Here is a 19,612-nt window from a genome sequence, read left to right as displayed (position 1 = left end):
TACTTGGCATGCAGCATTCTTCTGTTACGTTGCTAGCTTACATTCATCGTCGAATCAGTCGTTCCGACTCTTTTTGCTGTTAGCTGCGGTCATTGCGGCATCCATTTCCCACTTATAGGTGTTACGGAGAGCTATGTTGTGAATGGCTTCAATATTCACTCTCACCTGATTGTAGGTGGGGTTGTAATTCGAGTCCGAAACACTATGCCAACGCGATAGTGAGGGGTGGCGGCCTTCAATCAGCACGTGGTCAATTTGGTTGAAAGTTTACCGTCTGGAGAGGCCCACGTATGTTTGTGGACCGCTTTCCGCGCAAACCACGTTCTTCCAACAACCATTTCGTGGGATACTTCTAACTGATTAATCTGCGGTCCGTTATCATTGATATCCCTTTGTAAACTAAACTATGATTGTCAGAGGGGATTCTGGGTCGTGTTGTTATTCAAGCTCGGAGCACCATGCCAACGAGATAGCGATCCGAATCTATATTGGCCCCCTGTATGTTCTGACATTCATCAAGGCTGAGAGGTGGCAACGTTCGATCAACACGTGGTCAATTTGGTTGAAAGTGGTCCCGTCTGGTGAGGCCCATATATGTTTGTGGACCGCTTTCCGCGTAAACCAGGTACTTCCAACAACCATTCCGTGTGACCCTGCTAATTGAATAATCCGCAATCCGTTATCATTTGTTTTTTCGTGTAAGCTATGAGAGCTAACACATCGCCTGAATACGGGCTCCTCCCCTACTTGACTGTTGAAATCTCCAACTATGATTTTGATAACAGCAGATTCCATTTTTGGCTTACTAAGAAACCTTATCCGAGCGCATGGTTTACTGGATGTCCGCTATAATATATGGCGTAGTGGCTCTTCTCCAGAAAACCGGTTCCTGTCCAGCCCATCTCTTCCAACGCTGGACAGGGGACAGGGTATCGGCTGGCTGCTGACCAGCATTCGGTTTGTACAGGGAGCGCACGTTGCATGATAGATACGCAAATCGTTATTCCGTTGCACTTGCAGGGTTCATCGGTTTAAATTCCATCTTGTCCGAGGCTCCTTCTGTAGCTTCGTAATTTGGTTTTCCGTGTAGGGTTGTCAGCCCTACCCGATCCCCAACCAGGAGGACCAGTTGGTACAGGCGCGAGAGAATCGCCTTCATCCTTCTCCGTCTGCAGTTTTTCATTAGGAAAGAACTCCCAAGGATCACCACGTATAGGTGGAGATAGGGTTTGGTAGTAGAGCTGTTGGTGTTGGTTCAGCAGACGTTTCCCAGATTTTATGCTTCATCGTGGGTATCAATCCTGGTTTCGCTCTAGGACCTTTACTACCCTTTGACCGGATTTCTTATCCTTGATATTAAAACAGCTGGATTAAACGTTGAATTGTAGCTAAAACTTCACTCTAGAATACAAAGTTTCCTTGTGAAAATAGAGAAAGCTATGTAAAAGTATTATAATAGCTTTCCAAATGTAAAAATTGTAAAGGTTTTCATGAATTTTTAAAAACATAATGTACTAAATTTCTTACAAATAAAAGGAATTTCACTTTCACTATGATAAAATTTTGTTAATATCATTTGTGGGTAACTCATTTTTTCACTATAGACATACATACTGGACACCCTCTAATACCAGAAAATATTCTTCTCTAAACTATAAGTTTCCATCCAATAGAGAGTAATTGGTACAACTTTCAGGATATAACAAATTAAACAACTTCTAATCCGTAAGCTTCTCTGTTTCCAATGATTTATTTGGAGTTACTACTTCGTATGAGAAGGGTTAGATGATTTAGCTGAATTTTATCAACTACGTCACAGTTATGGGATTCTAATATTTCTAAATCTCACCTGAAAATGTCTGTGATATCTTAGTTCATTGAAAGCCGGGTCTGTCACAACAGAATGTCAAATAGCAAAGAGACAGCTGACGTTCTGTCGAGGTCAGCTTTTATCGTAAAGTACGCTGTTTTATCAGACGTCAGAAATGCGTAAAGACTGGTCTGGTTCATGAATAATATGCCATTTAGTCATTCGTTCAACGACTTGTGGTAGGAGTGGGTGAAAGTTCCTTTTTAATCTCCTCGTAACCTCCGAGCGCGCACAATTTTCAAGGGAAAACGTTAATGTCTCTCCCAAAAACAAGTTGAAACAATGTCCAACGTAAATGCAATTTGCCGTAGAAAACATGCAAAGTTTTTCATGCGATTTCTTGATTTACTGCCATCTCGTCTGGCATCGCATGATTCCACACGGTACGTTAGACAAGTTCTGTTAAAACAAATATTTACAGTTTACTTACAAGATAATGTATTTAACATCTGCAGTGTGACGATAGCGTTTTTTGCCGTGTGCGGACTTGATATATTGAATTCGCTGGATACGATACAGCCGGCGACCGTGGAAACTATCATCGACTGGCTATATCGATATCAGGTCGTTTCGAAGGAAGGTGAAGTCGAATGCAGTGGATTCCAGGTAGGCCAATTGCGGTGAATGCTGCTCCTGGTGCAACGGATTTGTTTGTCTTTCCAGGGTTCCAGCACAATTAACACTTCAGTGCCAAACGAAAACATTACTAAGTACAAATGGGGCCATTTGGCCATGACCTACACAGCAATTGCCACACTAGTGACCCTAGGAGACGATCTCAAGCGCTTAAACCGTAAAGCAATAATAAAAGGTTGGAATTGCCAATAACACTTGAAAGAGGTTATCATTTTTGCGAATGATTTCATTCATTGTAGGTGTAGCAGCTGTCCAAAGGGATGATGGAAGCTTTAGCGCATCCGTGGAAGGCAACGAGTACGATATGCGTTTCGTGTATTGTGCGGCAGCAATTTGCGCTATGCTTAACGATTGGGGAACTGTTAATAAAGAGAAGATGGCAGAGTACATATTAAAGAGCATTGTACGTAAGCCACAAAATTTAATTCATACAATCATGTTTCCCAATGTTTGTTCCTCATTGAAAGAGTTTAATATTTCTTCACATGTAGCGGTACGATTATGGCGTGAGCCAACATTTTGAAATGGAGGCTCATGGCGGCACAACATTTTGTGCGATAGCGGCTTTGCAGTTGAGTGGCCAATTAGACAAACTTAGTCCAGAAACAATAGAAGGGATGAAGCGATGGCTGATATTTCGGCAAGTAAGTGACACTAACTGTCTAAACTCCAACAAAAGTAATGTTAATTCATCCAATTAGATCGATGGGTTCCAAGGTCGCCCTAACAAGCCGGTAGACACCTGCTATTCATTTTGGATAGGAGCCTCACTCAAGATACTTAATGCCTTTCATTTAACGGATTATGAAGAAAATAGAAGGTAAAATTGCCCTAAGCTAGCTAGGATGTCAGCTCTCATTCTGTTTGATATTTTCATTGTAGCTACATACTATCCACACAAAATACCACCGTAGGCGGCTTCTCGAAATGGCCAGATTCGATGACGGATCCATTTCACACATACTTCGGGCTTTGTGGTCTTAGTTTCGTAAACGAACCAGGTATTTTGGAGATAATGCCTAGTTTAAACATATCAATGCGTGCTTACAAAAAACTGAAGGAGCTGCAAGGACACTGGGCCCCTCAGGAGCCTGAAGAGTGTTCAAATTGTTCGATTATCGACATAGAATAGTATTCAAAATACTTAATTTTCTAAAAAAAAAAATTCCAATTTAGTTCAATGTGATGTTCGAAGAGAATAAAAATTTAGTGATTGTTTATAATGTTTTGCACAACGACCGATTAGTAACTGATGAGAAGATTAGATGATGAATAAAATTAGAAATGATAAAAGTCTTTTATGTATACACGGGTGACGTGGCCTTTCTACAACGTTAGATACATAGATAATGAAGCCTCATATTTTATCAAGTATACCATTACAAAAATAATCAAGATGAATATTTAACAGTTACAAATTCAGTTAGATACCTTTAGCGCTAATGAATCAACTGATAAACTACTCTTGACCCATGAATGATTTCCGGCATCATTAAAAACATTATTTGGTGTATCGAACTATATAAATATAGGAGGGCATTTAATTTGTGTAACATGCTTACATGATCAAAGTTCATTCATAGCCTTATAAATCACGAAAATACTAAACAAATTTTGTGAGAGTATCCCTAGAAAAAGTCTTACATTATAAATGCCACGCTAAGTGTAAGTTCAAAAAACCTGTTTCTTACTTATCATAAGGCTAAGAAATATTATTCTGTTAAGGGAAAGTCGCATCGCGTCCTATTATGCTAAGAAATATAGTTGTTCCTTATCTGATTACATTTTTAAGGTTTTGTGTGAAACAAAACTTAGAATCGAGTCGATGTCTGTCTGTCTATCACACCCAGTTTATTCGGAAACGGCTAGACCGATTGTCACGAAAATTGGCGAGAGCGTGTGATCTGGAGTTCCCTTTACGCATGGCGCCATTTTGGGTTAAGTTTAAGAGGGCTCCCCATACATGTGAATGGTGGGTTCAACATTTTTTTCACAAAATGTGGCCATGTGGAGTATTAAATGAAACGGCTCAATTAGTACTTCGAAACTGGTCCCATATTTGATATCGGGTGAAACGTAGGGGAGTGAGGGCTCAAAATATGACCCTCAAAAAGAGTAACAATTCGCGTTTTCAGAGCTTATCCAACCGAAAAATCTTAAAAAATTCACAGTGGTGTATTTAAACGAGATCTAGACCTCAAAATACATCTCGTTCCGATATCTGCACAAATAGCATATTTTAGAAATTCAGCCGGAAACCCCCCTAAGTTCATGCTAGAACTACACTTGCATAAAGGACAACATAAAACATAACTTTGGGAAGTTTAAAGGAAATCCAACTATTATTAACGAAGTTATAGAAGGTAAAGCTTGTATGCATGTATGACGTCATCATAACATACCAATTTGTCAGTACTACACCAAAGTGAGCTCACATGAATGGGAGGCCGCAGGAAAACATTTCGCTTTATCTGAGTGTAATTATGCGGTGTTTCCAGCGATTAATTATTTGAAATAATAAAAAAAGTGTATATTTTTGCTGGTGTACATGTTTATTCTTGCAAATCCCGATAAGGCTTGTTAGCACTGATGAAGGGAACAAGTGGTTCCCGAGATATCGGTATTTGCAAGAATAAATAGCTACCCCAGCGAAAAAGAAAAAACAATTTTTTTATTATTTCAAATTTCGCTTTAGTTTTTTAATCATTTATATATCAATATCATTTACCCGAGACAGACATATGTATGTATTTATACGGATATGTAAATGAATCGTTGGAGTAGTGTCTAATCAGATAAATATATTTGTACATTGAACAAGCGGTATTCAATATACGTACTGTCTGTCTATGTACATATCTATGCTTTTGTGCACGAGGTAATTCGGAAATATGTGTACGATCAATTTATATACGTGCATGTATAAGCAGGGTGTGATTTAGGTTGAGCATAATATCTACGTCTGTATATCTTGTAGTTTGAAAAAAATATGATATTGAGTACAAATGGAAAAGTGTGCGTAGGAAGTTTTTCATATAAGATGAACACAAAATCCCTACACCCGAAGCACCAGCTTCCGGTGTTCCGACTTGTTTATTTGGTGAATATGAAGCCAAAAAATTAAGTTTTTCAGTTAGCCTTCTAGTCGTCTTCCATCAAATTCGATGTTTAGGTTAACCTTAACTTGTAAATTTTCAGTACATATTAAATAAGCATACCAACGAAGATGTCTCACTTTCGATTTTTCCTCGGCGGGTGCAACTCCATAGTGATCGGGGATCTCCTCATTTCGGAGGTGATCGTAACGTTATGTTATGTTATGAAAGTGTTCCTCAACATCTTTCTCTTCGTGGCCGCCTGTGAGCACTCGTTGTTCGTTGATGAGTTTATCGAAATGAACCCCATTTGGGTAGCACCACTTCATCCAGGTTGCGCTGATACATAAAGCAATTTCATGGCGCAGTTTGTCATCGACAGAGAACATCGATCTGAGATACTTAAGTTGCTCTGTCACATTTTACACTCTAACTCAGCGTAGCGTAGCACACTGTGAATCGACTTCTCTTGACTTAGAAACGAATATAGAAAGGATCGTATTTCTGCATAAATAACGGCAGAGTATATATGGCTTCAGCAGCTCCACAGCTCTTGACGAACCCGGTTCGGCACACGGTAATTTGAACAATGTCGCAAATGTGGAGTATGGGAAAAAACTTCCAGCCCTTCACTTTCCAAAGATCAGCTGCCATGTCATCAGGCCTTGCTGTTTTCCCCGGTTTCATTCGCTTAATCATCTCCACAACTTCTGTGGTGCTCACAGGTAAATTATTCCAAATATCGGGAGTGGTTCCCACAATATGTCCACCGGGGCTCAAGCAGGCAATGTATAGTTCTTATCATTAAGGGGGCTTTATATACTCAAAAATTAAACCTATTTTTGAAAATTTATTACAAACCCCTAAAGTAGGTTTTGAATGATTCAATTCAATAAACACACTCTCACAGTATACTGCGAACATTCTTTTGAAACTCAATATTACAGTATGTTTTTATTTCTCTGTCTGCATATGTGAGGCTACCTACTATTCAGAGGGGCGGGCCTTATAGCGCTACAGATCCATTTCCTTGCTTCCCATTTCGCATTCTTATAACTTCGACAATTGACCAGCGGTTTATCGACAAGGATCTAATCATATGGGTGTTTTTTTTTCATGGACCTTCATTTAGATATCATCATCCCAAAGCCAATCATGTCCATTTTTCCCTCGACACTGGTAGTGATCGACCGCCGCGTATGTTAGGAACGCCACAATTTAATTAGCAACGGGCTACTACGCTCATCAAGTTTGCCTTAATCTCATTTTTTTGCAATCGCTGTTTTGTAAACGCCCATTATTTTCTATAGAATTTTGCCCTACACTGTTACACTACAGTGCGCTGTAGGAGACAATGCGGTCAGCATTGTGCCCACCCAAGATTATCAATTTAACTAAAGTACTCATTCACAGCTGAGTCGACTGGTATCCGATATCCATAATATTTAGTAAGATCAAATTATAAACGTGGTTCGAACGATAAAGGCAAGTATGTATACAAAATAGGAAAAAAGAATTTCGGTACAAAATTACTGCAAATGGAGACGTGCTCCTATCAACAACCCATTTTTTTAGAGGAGCCCACTTTAAAAAGCAAAAAACAAATACAAACAATTATAAAATTCATTAGTTGAAAATATTGTATCATAACTCAAGGCCGCAATAATAACATATAAAAAAAATTGAAAAGATTACGTGCCAAAAAAAGGTTGAAATATCGAGCGTCCAATAGGAAAACCCCCTTAAACGTAAACTATAATTTTTTAGCTAGTCCCAAAATCCGAGATCATTCAACCATCGCTGAACAGTTTTTACATTAACCAAGGTCATTTCTACATCCAGCAATTCCAGCAAGTCTTGGACTATTTTTGCTCGTTTTTTCCCTTTCTCCCTTTTAGGTATAGGTTGCCCACAGCATAATTTTAAATTATTTCGTATACTTTCCTCTAAACAAATAATTCCTCTTCTATTTCCATGCCCCTTGTTAAAGCATAAGCACAGTGCTTTAAAATGATTTCATTTATATACAGTGAGCGAAATTGAAATCCGGATACCGTCGTACGAAATACATAAATGCTCAGAAAGGGAGTATACGCTGTACGTGCTTTGTTTTTTTTACAAGAACGTTAAGTACATTCTATTAAATAGAATGCGAAGAACATCAATGAAAAAATAGAACCCTTGTTGAGGGCGATTTACAACAGAAACTCTATTTTCGTAGGCAAAATTGAAATCTGAACAGAACTAAAAAATCGTAATAATCACACTAAAAACTCATAACAATGACTAGTTAATTCGTTGTATGAAGACTTTTAACATCATTTGTATCATCAGCGTGAGCCAGTGTTGAGGCATGGGTGACGCCTTTGGATTAGCCTTCCATATAACTGGAAGAGTACTCTTGACATAATTTTTAAGAGCTCGAGGATTTTCACACCTATGAACCAAAAGGGGTTTCAATTTAAAATCGCCTTCAACATTCGAACCCAATAACAACGCCAAACGATCTTTAGCTGCTTTAAACCCATGCATAGACTTTTCTTCCTGCGATATAAAAATACGAGAAGGCATTTTTCACCATCATCATCAACGGCGCAACAACCGATATCCGGTCTAGGCCTGCCTTAATAAGGAACTCCAGACATCCCGGTTTTGCGCCGAGGTCCACCAATTCGATATCCCTAAAAGCTGACTGGCGTCCTGACTTACGCCATCAGTCCATCTTAGGCAGGGTCGGCCTCGTCTTCTTTTTCTACCATAGATATTGCCCTTATAGACTTTCCGGGTGGGATCATCCTCATCCATACGGATTAAGTGACCCGCCCACCGCAACCTATTGAGCCGGATTTTATCCACAACCGGACGGTCATGGTATCGCTCATACATTTCGTCATTGTGTAGGCTACGGAATCGTCCATCCTCATGTAGGGGGCCAGGCATTTTTGTCCAAAATAAACCAGTTTCGTCCTCGTTAAAAATTTGTTCAGAGGAATAGTCTCCACTTTCGATAATTTCCTTTAATATTCCAGGAAAACTCTGAGCAGCCATATGATCGGCACTAGGAGCTTCTCTTTACACTCGAATGTTTTGTAACGAATATCTCGTTTGAAGCACAAGAACCATCCGCGACTGGCAGAAAAAGATTTTATTTCTTCACTATTATTGTCGCTACGTTTATTTTCCAGTGTGCTGATGATACTCAGCGCCTTATTTTGAATAATAGTCAAACAGAGGAATCCGTCGCTGAGTTTGATTTTGAATGAAAGTTTTTCCATTTCACAAATTAAAGCATTCCTTTTTCGTATAATAGTGCTGTTTAAAGAGGCGGAATGTAGAGTTGTTAGGAGTTTTTCTTTATCTTTCAATATTGTTTGTACGATCGTGCGTGATAAATTCAGTTCTCGTCCAATAGATGAAGTTGAACAACCGCGATCTTTGAGTTTTAAAATCATAGATTTAACCTCCATTGTAATTGTCTTTTTTACTCTCTTCTTCACTTTACTCTTACTGTCTTGTTTAGGTGGCATAGCTAGATTAAAATTTAGTTAAATATATACGAAAAAACAAAAACTGTCAAAGATGCAAAAAAAATTAATGTATTACGTCTTGATTGTCCGTTGCCCTTCAACTAACTAATCAGCGGCATGTGCGGGATAATCCCCGCTTGCCGTCACCGCGCCCCGGCGGCGCCACGGACATTGGCCTCTCGATAAGTGAATTCTCTTCTGCTGGAAATCGAAACAATTGCCGTATGCTTGAGGAATAGTGTCAAAACATTGTGCGACATAACTTGAAACGACTTACGTCGAGGACTGCCTGTATTTCTATATCCACTTTTAAGTCATTATCCGTTCAGTTTTCGAATAGATAAAAGAAAACAGATTTTATAACGAAAATACATTTATATAATATAATAATATGTTCTTCCATACATTCATTTAAATACAATAAATATTATGTATTCACCAATTACTTTACCATTTTCTCTTGCCAAGAACACAATTCAATTTCTTCAGCGAAAACATCATCAATATGTGTCATCATTTCCTCATTAATTGTTTGAATTGTAAAATATTATTCTTTAAAAGTTCCAAATCATCCACCACATCGACTTGAAAAGATGACAAGTAAATTCTTTGTAAAATTTGTAATTTACGAAGAACTTCATTGCGAATTGTAGGGTAATGTCGCCAGTTTCGTAAGTTACGTGAAATATTGTCCGAAATTTCTAGTCGCATCGTATATAAACAATTCTGAATAGAACTACTAGCCTGGAAACGAAATTCAATACAATTTAATTATGTATTCCATTTCTGCTACCATATTTACCCGTACTCGTCTAAATTGGCACGATTCGTAAATCGCTTGCAGTCTTTCTTCTGGACTCAAGTTGGCTATAATAAAGCCGAGTATATTTGAAATATTCACTTCCATTGCGTGGGGGAATATTCGCGACTCAGATGTTCTGAAAACGAAAGATTTCATTTAACCTTCGGATTTCGATTGCATGATTTTCTCATTACCTGTTGCGAGGGAAAATTATAAGCGTTGGATACGTATCCATAGTGTAATGCCATTGAAAATCGTTGAGATCGGAATCAATCCGCAAAAAATCTATATCAATTGATTGTAGTATTTTTGAAACGATTAACAATGTTTGTGAGAATAAGCTACATAAAGCACATTGCACCGAATAGAACAAAACAACAATTGTCTGAAAACAAACGATGACTGCTGAAGTAAATGTTAGTTTTTATATATTTTGTACTGTACCTTGCGGGAGAATCGTAAATATTCGCGAAACTCATTTGAAGTAATTTCCCTAATTGAGATTTCTTTTCCAGTTGATGGCGGTGATACTCGTTTCGTTGATCGAAACTTTCTTCTAACAGTTCCCGAAATGAAATTTTTGATGAAGGATATAACCGATTTTGTTGAAATTTCACCTTTTAAGTGATATGTCGAATCATGCTTTTGGGAAGAATATCAGAAATTGTAAATTACTCATTGGTTGCCAACAATTGATTGTTTGTCTTTCGGCTCTAATTTTGTGAGAATAATTTATTTGCATATAGAGTTTCAATGAATAGTAACGACAAAAAAAACAATCTTAAGATACTTACAGCATCATCAATTATAATCATAGACGAGTTTTTCGGCACCGCCGTTATATCAATCCCTAATCGAGAGGCAATCGGTTTGTACATTATACTGTCGAGAAGTATAAACGATAGAGTTCTATTGAATTCTCTGGCTTTACCATCGAACTCAGACAAATCCTAAGTAAACCAATGAAATTAAATTATTCCAATACTACTTGACATCAGTTGATAAACTTACCACATTTTTCTCATTTCCAAAGTATGTATCCCCAAGGCTATTATCCGATAATCGATGTGCATGACATAAATTAATTATCGACTGTTCAAGGAGTTTCATGGCACTTCGATTGTCATGCTCTGGACGCAACATGGATAGCGGTGACTTCGGGGTAGAGCCACGATCTCTCAGTTTTTCCTTGAAACTATCACGCCAGCTTTTATTGAATACATTTTTACATGATGGTGACTTGGAATTTTTTGCTTTTGTTTCGATGTAGCAATAACTTTCTGAATTTTCCATCAATTTATCAAACTTTGAATTATTCAATATATTTGAAAATGTTATATTTGGCTCATCTGCCGTACAGCTTTTGTAGAAATTCTCTTCGTTATCATCGCTTGTAGGTTCGGAAATATTTAAACAAGTAGATTTCATTTTTAAGTATCTTTTCAAGTTTTCTGCAAAAATTACACAGGTTAATAGACGATAAATCTGAATTCTACAGGAATATACCTTCTCTTATTAAATGCATAGTAGTCCCACTAATACCTGTACTTTGAGTATCATTTTTACATCTGTTATATTCTAGTGCAACTTGTTTTAACTGCAATCGCACAAAAAATTTGAAGCTAACAAGTTCCAATAAATTTTTCGTTTACTCACCATGTGATATCCATCCTTATTAAATGTGTAGTAGTCCTTAGGCGTGAAAAATATAACGGTTGGTCCGGCTTTAAGATAAGGTGCAAGTGTAGCAGATTTCTTGCCTGGAGGATGAATCCATGTCGTAATGGAATTTAGACGATCTTTAAGCCACTTGGTTATATTATCAACCGACCACCTATCTGTCAATTCCATATCCTGGAAAAATCATAAAAATAAATGGGAGATAAGAACCTGTTCACAACTTTTTAATGAAAGAGTAGAAAGTATGAATGATTCTGTTGTGCCCACACACACACATTACAACCTTAAAATCCCACAACTTAGAGCATGATCTTCCTGTTCTACTGTGTTGTTGTGCTTTTGAAGTCGTTTGAAGCAGGCAATCACGACAGGATCAATACCAATTGTTTTGCGTATTCTTGTAAACGATCTACTTCCTAGCATCAGTTATCAATCTTTTCAGAAAAAATATAAATAGTTTTTGTAAAAGCGGTGACGAATTTGGTATTCAAAGTCAAATATGTCGAGTCTGTATACTGTCACTCTTACTATGCTTTTGTAAACAGATAGGTTTTCGATGTCTTCATGCGCTAGTTTTAGGAGTTCAAGGGAAAATGATATTATTGTTTAAATAGCTTGACTACACAGGTTGGGGGTTGGGTAGGGCTGACAACCCTACATGGTGAAAAACTTGTTACGAAGCCATAACAGGAGCCTCGGACGGGATGAATTTTACAACGACGAACCCGGCAACGAAAACGGAATAACGATTTGCAGATTTTCTCATGAAACGTGCGCTCCCGGTGCAGAGATGCCAAGCAGCTAGCCGATACCCTTTCCCAATATAAGGCTGATGTAACAGCGTTGCAAGAGATGCGTTGGACAGGGACCGTTTCCTGAAGAAAAGTCGCTATACCATATATTATAGCGACTATCCACTAAACCATGTGCTCGGAGTAGGAGACTGCAAAGTCGGAGAAGGATACCTTCTACGAGGCAGTAGAACGAACCCTCGAAGCCTGTCCCAAATATTATATCAAAATCATACTTGGGAATTTTAACAGCCAAGTAGGGACGGGGCCCATATTCAGGCGATACGTTGGCTCCCATAGCTTACATCAAAATATAAATGATAACGGACTGCGGATTATTCAATTAGCAGTGTCACATGAAATGGTTGTTGGAAGTACCGGGTTTGCGTGGAAAGCGATTCACAAACAAACGTGAGTCTCTCCAGACGAGACCCCTTTCAACCAAATTGACCACGTGCTGATCGAACATCCCCACCTCTCAGCCTTGATGAATGTCAGAACATATAGGGGGGGGGGGGCAATATAGACTCGGATCATTATCTCGTTGGCATGGTGCTCCGAGCTCGAATAACAACACCACCCAGATTCTCCTCTGACAATCAGGTGAGAGTTAACACTGAAGCCATCCACAACACAGCCCTCCGCAATACCTATAAGAGGGAAATGAATGCCGCAATACCCGCAGGCAACAGAGATCCTGGAGATGAAGCATCAACAAATGATCTTCACAACCACCGGAAGAGCATTATCATCGATACGGCCACAAATATACTTGGCCCCAGCCGCAAGAAAAGTCGAAACGGCTGGTTCGACGATGAATGTAAGCTAGCAATGGAACGGAAGAATGCGCGGGCACGCGCAGAGACTTATCATGAACTCCGACGAGCGAAGAAGCGACTTCACAGACGGAAAAAGGAAGCCTGGGAGTACCAACAGGTCTGTGAACTCAAAAACTACAGAGAGCCACCGCACCAGGCGCGCAAGTTTTATCAACAAGTCAGCAGAATGAAGCCTTACACACCTCGATGTTCATCCTGCCGAGCCAAAGCGGGAAATCTGATCCGACAGAATGGGCATATTGGAGCGATGGGATGAGTGTTTTGATGAAGTGCTCAACAACAAAATATCGGCGAGTTGGAGGTCCTGCCAACTGAAGACGACGGACAAATACTGCCACCACCAAGCATAGAAGAGAGAGTCCGTGCAATTCATCGGCTAAAAAATCGTAAGTCGCCAGTATCCGATGGAATTACAGCCGAATTGGTTAAATATGCGACCAAGTACACCAAGTGGTTCATCAACTTGTGCTCAAGGTGTGGTACAGCGAATCAATACATGATGACTGATAAAGAGGCATTACCTGTCTCATACATAAAAAGAGAGATATCACACAGTGCAGCAATTATAGAGGTATCACGTTGCTGAGTACCATCTATGAGATTTTCTCCGCTATCTTGCTAGGCCGAATAGCCCCATACGCCCAGCACATCATTGGCCCATACTAAAAAGGCTTCGCTCAAGGTAAATCGGCAACAGATCAGATTTTCCCTGCGGCAAGCGATGGAAAAGCTGTTGGAATATGGACATCAGTTGCACCATCTTTTCATCGACTTTAAAGCCGCCTATGATAGCGTAGCCAGGGTAAAACTGTACAGGGCCATGAGAAAATTCGGTATCCCGAAGAAATTGATAAGACTGACTAGGCTGACCCTGACCAATGTGCGAGGCCAGATAAAAGCAGCAGGATCACTCTCAAGACCATTGGACATCAACAACGATCTACGATAAGGGGATGCGTCCTCTTTAACCTGGCCTAGTCGTGGCCGTGGTATCGCTCATAGATTTTGTCGGCTACGGAATCGTCCATCCTCAAGTAAGAGGCCAAATATTCTTCGAAGAATTCTTCTCTCAAACGCGGCCAAGATTTCGCAGTTTTTTTTTTTTTTGCTAAAAACCCAAGTCTCCGAGGAATACATAAGGACTAGCAAGATCATAGTCTTGTACAGTAAGAGCTTTGACCCTATGTGAGACGTTTCGAGCGAAACAGTTTTGGTAAGCTGAAATAGGCTCTGTTGGCAGCCAACAACCGTGCGCGGATTTCGACTTCATAGCTATTATCGGTTGTGATTTTCGACCCTAGATAGGAGAAATTTTCAACGATCTCAACGTTGTAGTCTCCTATCTTCATTGTTTTGGTTTGACCAGCGCGATTCGATGTTGTTCGTTCTTTTGGTTGTGACGTTGACGTTGCCAACATATACTTCGTCTTGCCTTCATTAATGTGCAGCCCAAGATCTCGCGCCCATCGCCACCCGCTCGATCTGGATGAAGGTAGACTGTACATCTCGGGTTGTTCTTCCCATGATGTCAATATCGTCAGTGTAGGTCAGTAGTTGAGTGGACTTGAAGAGGATGGTGCCTCTCACATTTACATCGGCATCGCGAATCACTCTCTCCAGGGCCAGATTGAAGAGGACGCAGACCGTAGACCGTTGTTGATGTTGAATGGTCTCGAGAATTATCTTGCTGCTTTTACCTAGCCCCGCACATTGGTCAGGGTTAGCCTAGTCAGTCTTATTAATTTCGTCGGGATACCGAATTCTCTCTTGGCTGTGTACAGTTTTAACCTGGCTATGCTGTCATAGGTGGCTTTAAAGTCGATGAAAATATGGTGCAACTGATGTCCATACTCCAACAGTTTTTCCATCGCTTGCCGCAGAAAGAAAATCTGATCTGTTGCCGATTTGTCTGGAGTGAAGCCTGTTTGGTATGGCAATGATGTTCTGGGCGTATGGGGCTAACCGGCCTAGCAAGATAGAGGAGAATATCTTATAGATGGTACTCAGCAACGTGATACCTCTATAATTGCTGCGCTGCGTGATATCCCCCCATACTTTGAGCATCAGTTAAGGGATTCATAGATCATATTTTCTCGCCAAATTTTGTGACAATTGGTTCAGCAGTCTCCGAGTAAATCGGCTGTGGTAGACAGACATACAGTTTTCTTTCACAAAAAAATCTGACAAATTTTCTAAACAGATGCGAAAAGCAGTTTCTTGCTTTCGTTTCAATGAACTAATCCAAAAGATCAACTCATACCAGATTTGTAGTGGGAGGATCTTCTATTCTTTTATGTTTCCGCATATACACTCATACACAACTAATAAGTGATATTTACTTTGAACTCATTATTAAAATTTCCTCATGTAATAAAATGAAATTATCAAAACTATATGTTTCTACCTTTCTCTTCGAATTACTAAAAATCGTAGGTTTATCTACAGTGATGCTATTAGAAGTGCATCAACACAATCGCACTACGTTATGGGTATTGTTAACGAATGAAAAGAAACAATTGCAAACCGCAAGACATCTTCCCAACACAAACGAAAGATTTGAGCATTCGCCTATAAAGGCCGCGATGTACACGTCAGCTAGATAAGGTAAAGTTCTTACGTGTAAAAGCTCATTCCTTCAATCGATCAAAAATTGTGTTTCTGAAGAAATCTGATAATTGACTAGACTTACCAACGTTTCATTCCAATTGTATAATTTAACGGCCGGCGTTTGCACAATATCGAACTCACGACACGATTCCCCTGTTACCACAGCAAATTGCACATCTTGATATGGATCCTTTTCAAGCCACTTAATTGCACTTTGAACGAATATGAAAAAATCACTTTGTCTCAACTCTGGTAAACTGAAAAATCCAACAACCACAGAATTGCTATCCATTCGAAGAGCATTCAATTCATTTCGATTCGAAATACGCCTGTAGGGTTTCATCAAGTTTTCCATGAAACGCGAAAGTGGTTGCACCAGCCACGGGCCGTTATATTGGACCGCGACTCCTTGTGGAAAGTATACCATAAGTACGGGCCATGTTTGAACCTTAAAAAGGAAATCGTCAGTTTGCTGATTAATGAATGTTTATATTCAGATTACCTTAGCATACTGTAAACGACACTCGCCCCCCGGTTGCCAACAATTAACTGCTGCAAAGTATGCCTGCAAATTGTAATCATTCAATATAATCAAGAGATCAGGTTTGACTTGACATTGCACTTACTTGTTTGTGGTATTTATTTGCGACTTCCTCATAGGCTGCTTTGGCGAATTGGCTCTCAGCACACCATGGCGCGTAAAACAAAACCAGTGACAATTCCGACATCGATACTCGGCTTTGTATCACATTTAAATGTCCGCCAGGCCATTCCTGAACTAGCGAATCTTTCGAAAACAGCGGTGTAGGCGGCGGCGCCCTTGAAATCTTAGGCGGCCTTCTTCAAGTGCACAAAAGTCAATTAAGGAAAATACAAAACATATTCAAGCGAATTTAACCTCACCCATTCTGTAAAGTTGCATACGTGGTCAAGGCGAGTGCAAATAAACAGATCAGCTCTTTACTGTATTGCATTACCATTTTACGTAGGTCAAATAGAAATATGCCGGCGTGGGAAATGTCGGATTCTCCGTCGTCGTCGCGAATGTTTCTTTCGTTTTCGTCGGAGTCAGCAATTTGGGAAGGAAGCGCGATCGGTTCTGGATGAATTGAAACGCCGGATACGCTGCAAGTAGAACCATCGTCTCCAACAATGCTACTCGCCGCCGATTCAGAAGTTTCTGATAATAACTCAGAATTATCTGATCGTGTGTCTATATGTGCACCTTCAACGCCGAGGTCCTCTTCTGACTGTGCGACGCTATCGCGACTTGGTCGCCTCTCACTGGTTCCAGCGTTTCTGATGTTTTCTGCTGATAAACTTGAACTAATTTCTGATGACATAGGGACAGAAATTTTTCGATACGTCGCTCCTGACTATGAACTGCGACCGCAACAAAAACATCACTTCACACTTTGCAAAATATCTGAACCCCCAAAAGTAACAACAATGCCAACTGTTTTCCTCTGTTTAGTTCAATAATTCAATTTTTGCTAATGTTTGCGAGAAGTGAGTGCAGAGCACATAGCGTTGATAAGGTTTCTTTGCGGGTAAACAGTTGGCTATGGGCGCAGATCTCAATGTTTATCACAGCAGGTGCCGTGCGGGTGCTTTCGCAAGAAAATAGTCGCTGGAAAGAACTTCCTCGCGGTATCAAATGCAAATAATAGAACTAATTAGAGCGAACATTTCCACATCAAATACACCCCACGGGATCACGATACCGATGACAACTGTTTGTCCCAACAGTAAGACGTTTGTGACGTTTTCAATAACATGTCAAAGGGCAGTCTGGCAGAAGAAAATTCAAATATAAATACTGTGGACAGCAGTGTTTAATAACTTTACTGAGCATAACTCCCAACTGCTTTCAGAGTTTGCCGTCCGTGGTTAAAGCGAAGAAGGGAATCGGCTACCATTATCATAAAATACGGCTTTGTGTTCCCGTCCTAAAAACACATCACTCACCTGGTAATGCCATCATATAGGAGAACATTTGTTTATCAATAAAACCATATGTAGTTGACGTCGTATTTTGAAGCTGATAGCCGGGAAGCGATCGGATTAGTACAATATTTCAGTGATAAACAGTTGCGTGTTTTATTAACCAAAATGCAAACGGAAACACCAGCTCCTGTTTTCAAAAAATCTTCCTTAACGCAACAGCAACCAGGTGCCAAGAAACGTCTTTGGAAATCATTGAAACAAATTTTGGCTACAGAAAGGCTTCTGCCTTGGCCTGAAGATGCTATTACATGTGAGTTGTCATTCCTTTGTTTAAGGGTTTAACTAACTAATTCCACTTTATGCAGATTCGAGTATAAATCCACCACCGTCATTCCGGCCTGCTAAAAAGTACTCCGACATATCCGGACTCATTGCGTTCTACACGGACCCGCAGACAAAATTGCATTATCATAACGCCGAAGAATTCGCAACAGTGAAGAGTCTGCCAATGGACTTAACAGCCGGATATTTAGCGCTCAGAGGAGCTAGTAGCATAGTTGGATAAGATCTCATTTTCATGTAATAAATGTAAGGACAAAAAAAGTGAAAAATATTTGTTTAATTAATTCACTTAGTTATATAATTCCAAATTTGTTTGTGTTATGATAATTTCACGGGGGTATTTGATTATATTAAATATTTTGAAATGATGAATGTTACTTGAAAAGTGCCTTACCCAACTGGTAAATGAAATATCAAGGAAGCGAAACAGCATAAGCGAAGCGTTCTCTTTAATGAAGATCTTTTGAAAAAATTAGTTGTTTGCCCCCAGGGCCCTGTTTTGCGTTGTAGGCTGGTTCTATAAAATCCGTTGCGATGCAGCAGACCTTAAAGAAAAGTCTAAAGGTTTTTTTACGAATGAGCAGAAATAAATGAGTTCTTTTAAATCATAATTTTCATCTCCATCCCCTTTAAAGCCAATTAAAATTTACAGCGATCTGCCCCATTAAAAAGGTGTGGCTTTTCAAAGTGATTTTTCCCTTGTTAAAGAATTACGCCGGTCAGCCCCTTTAGAAAACCATGGCGCTTCAAAGTGGGGCTACTTTTATGTCAAAACTATAGGCTTAAATTCTGAACTCTATCCCCGTAGAGTTAAAGGAAGGTGTGAAGGGAAACGCAAGAGGTTCCGCCTGATAAATCCCGTTGAAAAATCGCGCGATGACTTGCCTTAAAAAGCTATTTCGCTTGGGGAGTATTTTGATATCACCATGATAAAGTTTTGTTTGCTAACCAAACTCCCTGAGAGAGGGTGAAGAGATGAAAGAAAAGGGCCCTACTTTGCTCCTGCTAAAAACCTAATGGGTCATCATCATCAACGGCACAATAACCGGTATTAGGTCTAGGCCTGCCTTAATAAGGAACTCCAGAAACCCCGGTTTTGCGCCGAGGTCCACCAATTCGATATCCCTAAAAGCTATCTGGCGTCCTGACCTATGCCGTCGCCCCATCTCAAGCAGGGTCTGCCTCGTCTTCTTTTTCTACCATAGATATTGCCCTTATAGACTTTCTGGGTTAGATCATCTTCATCCATACGGAATAAGTGACCCGCTCACCGCAACCTGTTGAGCCGGATTTTATCCACAAACAGACGGCTGTAGTATTGCTCATAGATTTCGTGGTTACGTAGGCTACGGAATCGTCCATCCTAATGTAGGGGGTCAAAAATGTTGAGCATATGGTGAGCCTATGGTAAGACGTTTCGAGCGGAACAGTTTTTGTAAGCTGAAATAGACTCTATTGGCAACCAACAACAGTACG

At 39.8% G+C, this 19,612-nt stretch overlaps 3 protein-coding genes across 7 annotated transcripts; 2 read left to right on the top strand and 1 right to left on the bottom strand.

The window, feature by feature from the left end:
- The first annotated feature begins 1,902 nt into the window (after nt 1-1,902).
- Nucleotides 1,903-3,724, top strand: LOC119646161 (geranylgeranyl transferase type-1 subunit beta). Its single transcript, XM_038046534.1, has 7 exons — nt 1,903-2,253; nt 2,326-2,476; nt 2,534-2,681; nt 2,746-2,909; nt 2,998-3,150; nt 3,208-3,326; nt 3,389-3,724. Exons 1-7 carry the CDS (start codon nt 2,153-2,155, stop codon nt 3,636-3,638), a joined length of 1,086 nt encoding a protein of 361 aa, XP_037902462.1. The 5' UTR covers nt 1,903-2,152; the 3' UTR covers nt 3,639-3,724.
- Nucleotides 3,725-9,483: 5,759 nt separating this feature from the next.
- LOC119654914 (thioredoxin domain-containing protein 11) lies at nt 9,484-17,601 on the bottom strand. 5 transcript variants are annotated; one of them, XM_038060554.1, is made up of 12 exons: nt 16,751-17,600; nt 16,474-16,687; nt 16,350-16,412; nt 15,930-16,295; nt 11,587-11,784; nt 11,437-11,527; nt 10,942-11,381; nt 10,725-10,880; nt 10,375-10,572; nt 10,125-10,315; nt 9,931-10,066; nt 9,484-9,872 (listed from the first exon to the last, which is right to left on the bottom strand). In XM_038060554.1, exons 1-12 carry the CDS (start codon nt 17,188-17,190, stop codon nt 9,642-9,644), a joined length of 2,724 nt encoding a protein of 907 aa, XP_037916482.1. In that variant the 5' UTR covers nt 17,191-17,600; the 3' UTR covers nt 9,484-9,641. The 5 variants fall into 5 exon arrangements, with proteins under 5 accessions (XP_037916482.1, XP_037916500.1, XP_037916492.1 ...); XM_038060572.1 differs by having other exon boundaries at nt 9,937-10,066; XM_038060564.1 differs by having other exon boundaries at nt 16,474-16,684.
- A 136-nt stretch (nt 17,602-17,737) lies between these two features.
- Nucleotides 17,738-18,420, top strand: LOC119654942 (INO80 complex subunit C). Its single transcript, XM_038060600.1, has 2 exons — nt 17,738-18,104; nt 18,160-18,420. The coding sequence occupies exons 1-2, from the start codon at nt 17,960-17,962 to the stop codon at nt 18,357-18,359; spliced, it is 345 nt and encodes a 114-aa protein (XP_037916528.1). The 5' UTR covers nt 17,738-17,959; the 3' UTR covers nt 18,360-18,420.
- Nucleotides 18,421-19,612: the final 1,192 nt, after the last annotated feature.

Source organism: Hermetia illucens, chromosome 1 (assembly GCF_905115235.1).
Source record: "Hermetia illucens chromosome 1, iHerIll2.2.curated.20191125, whole genome shotgun sequence".
NCBI classification, from domain to species: domain Eukaryota; kingdom Metazoa; phylum Arthropoda; class Insecta; order Diptera; family Stratiomyidae; genus Hermetia; species Hermetia illucens.
The sequence above is the reverse complement of the archived record's forward strand: the minus strand, read 5'-3'. Positions and strand labels throughout refer to the sequence as shown.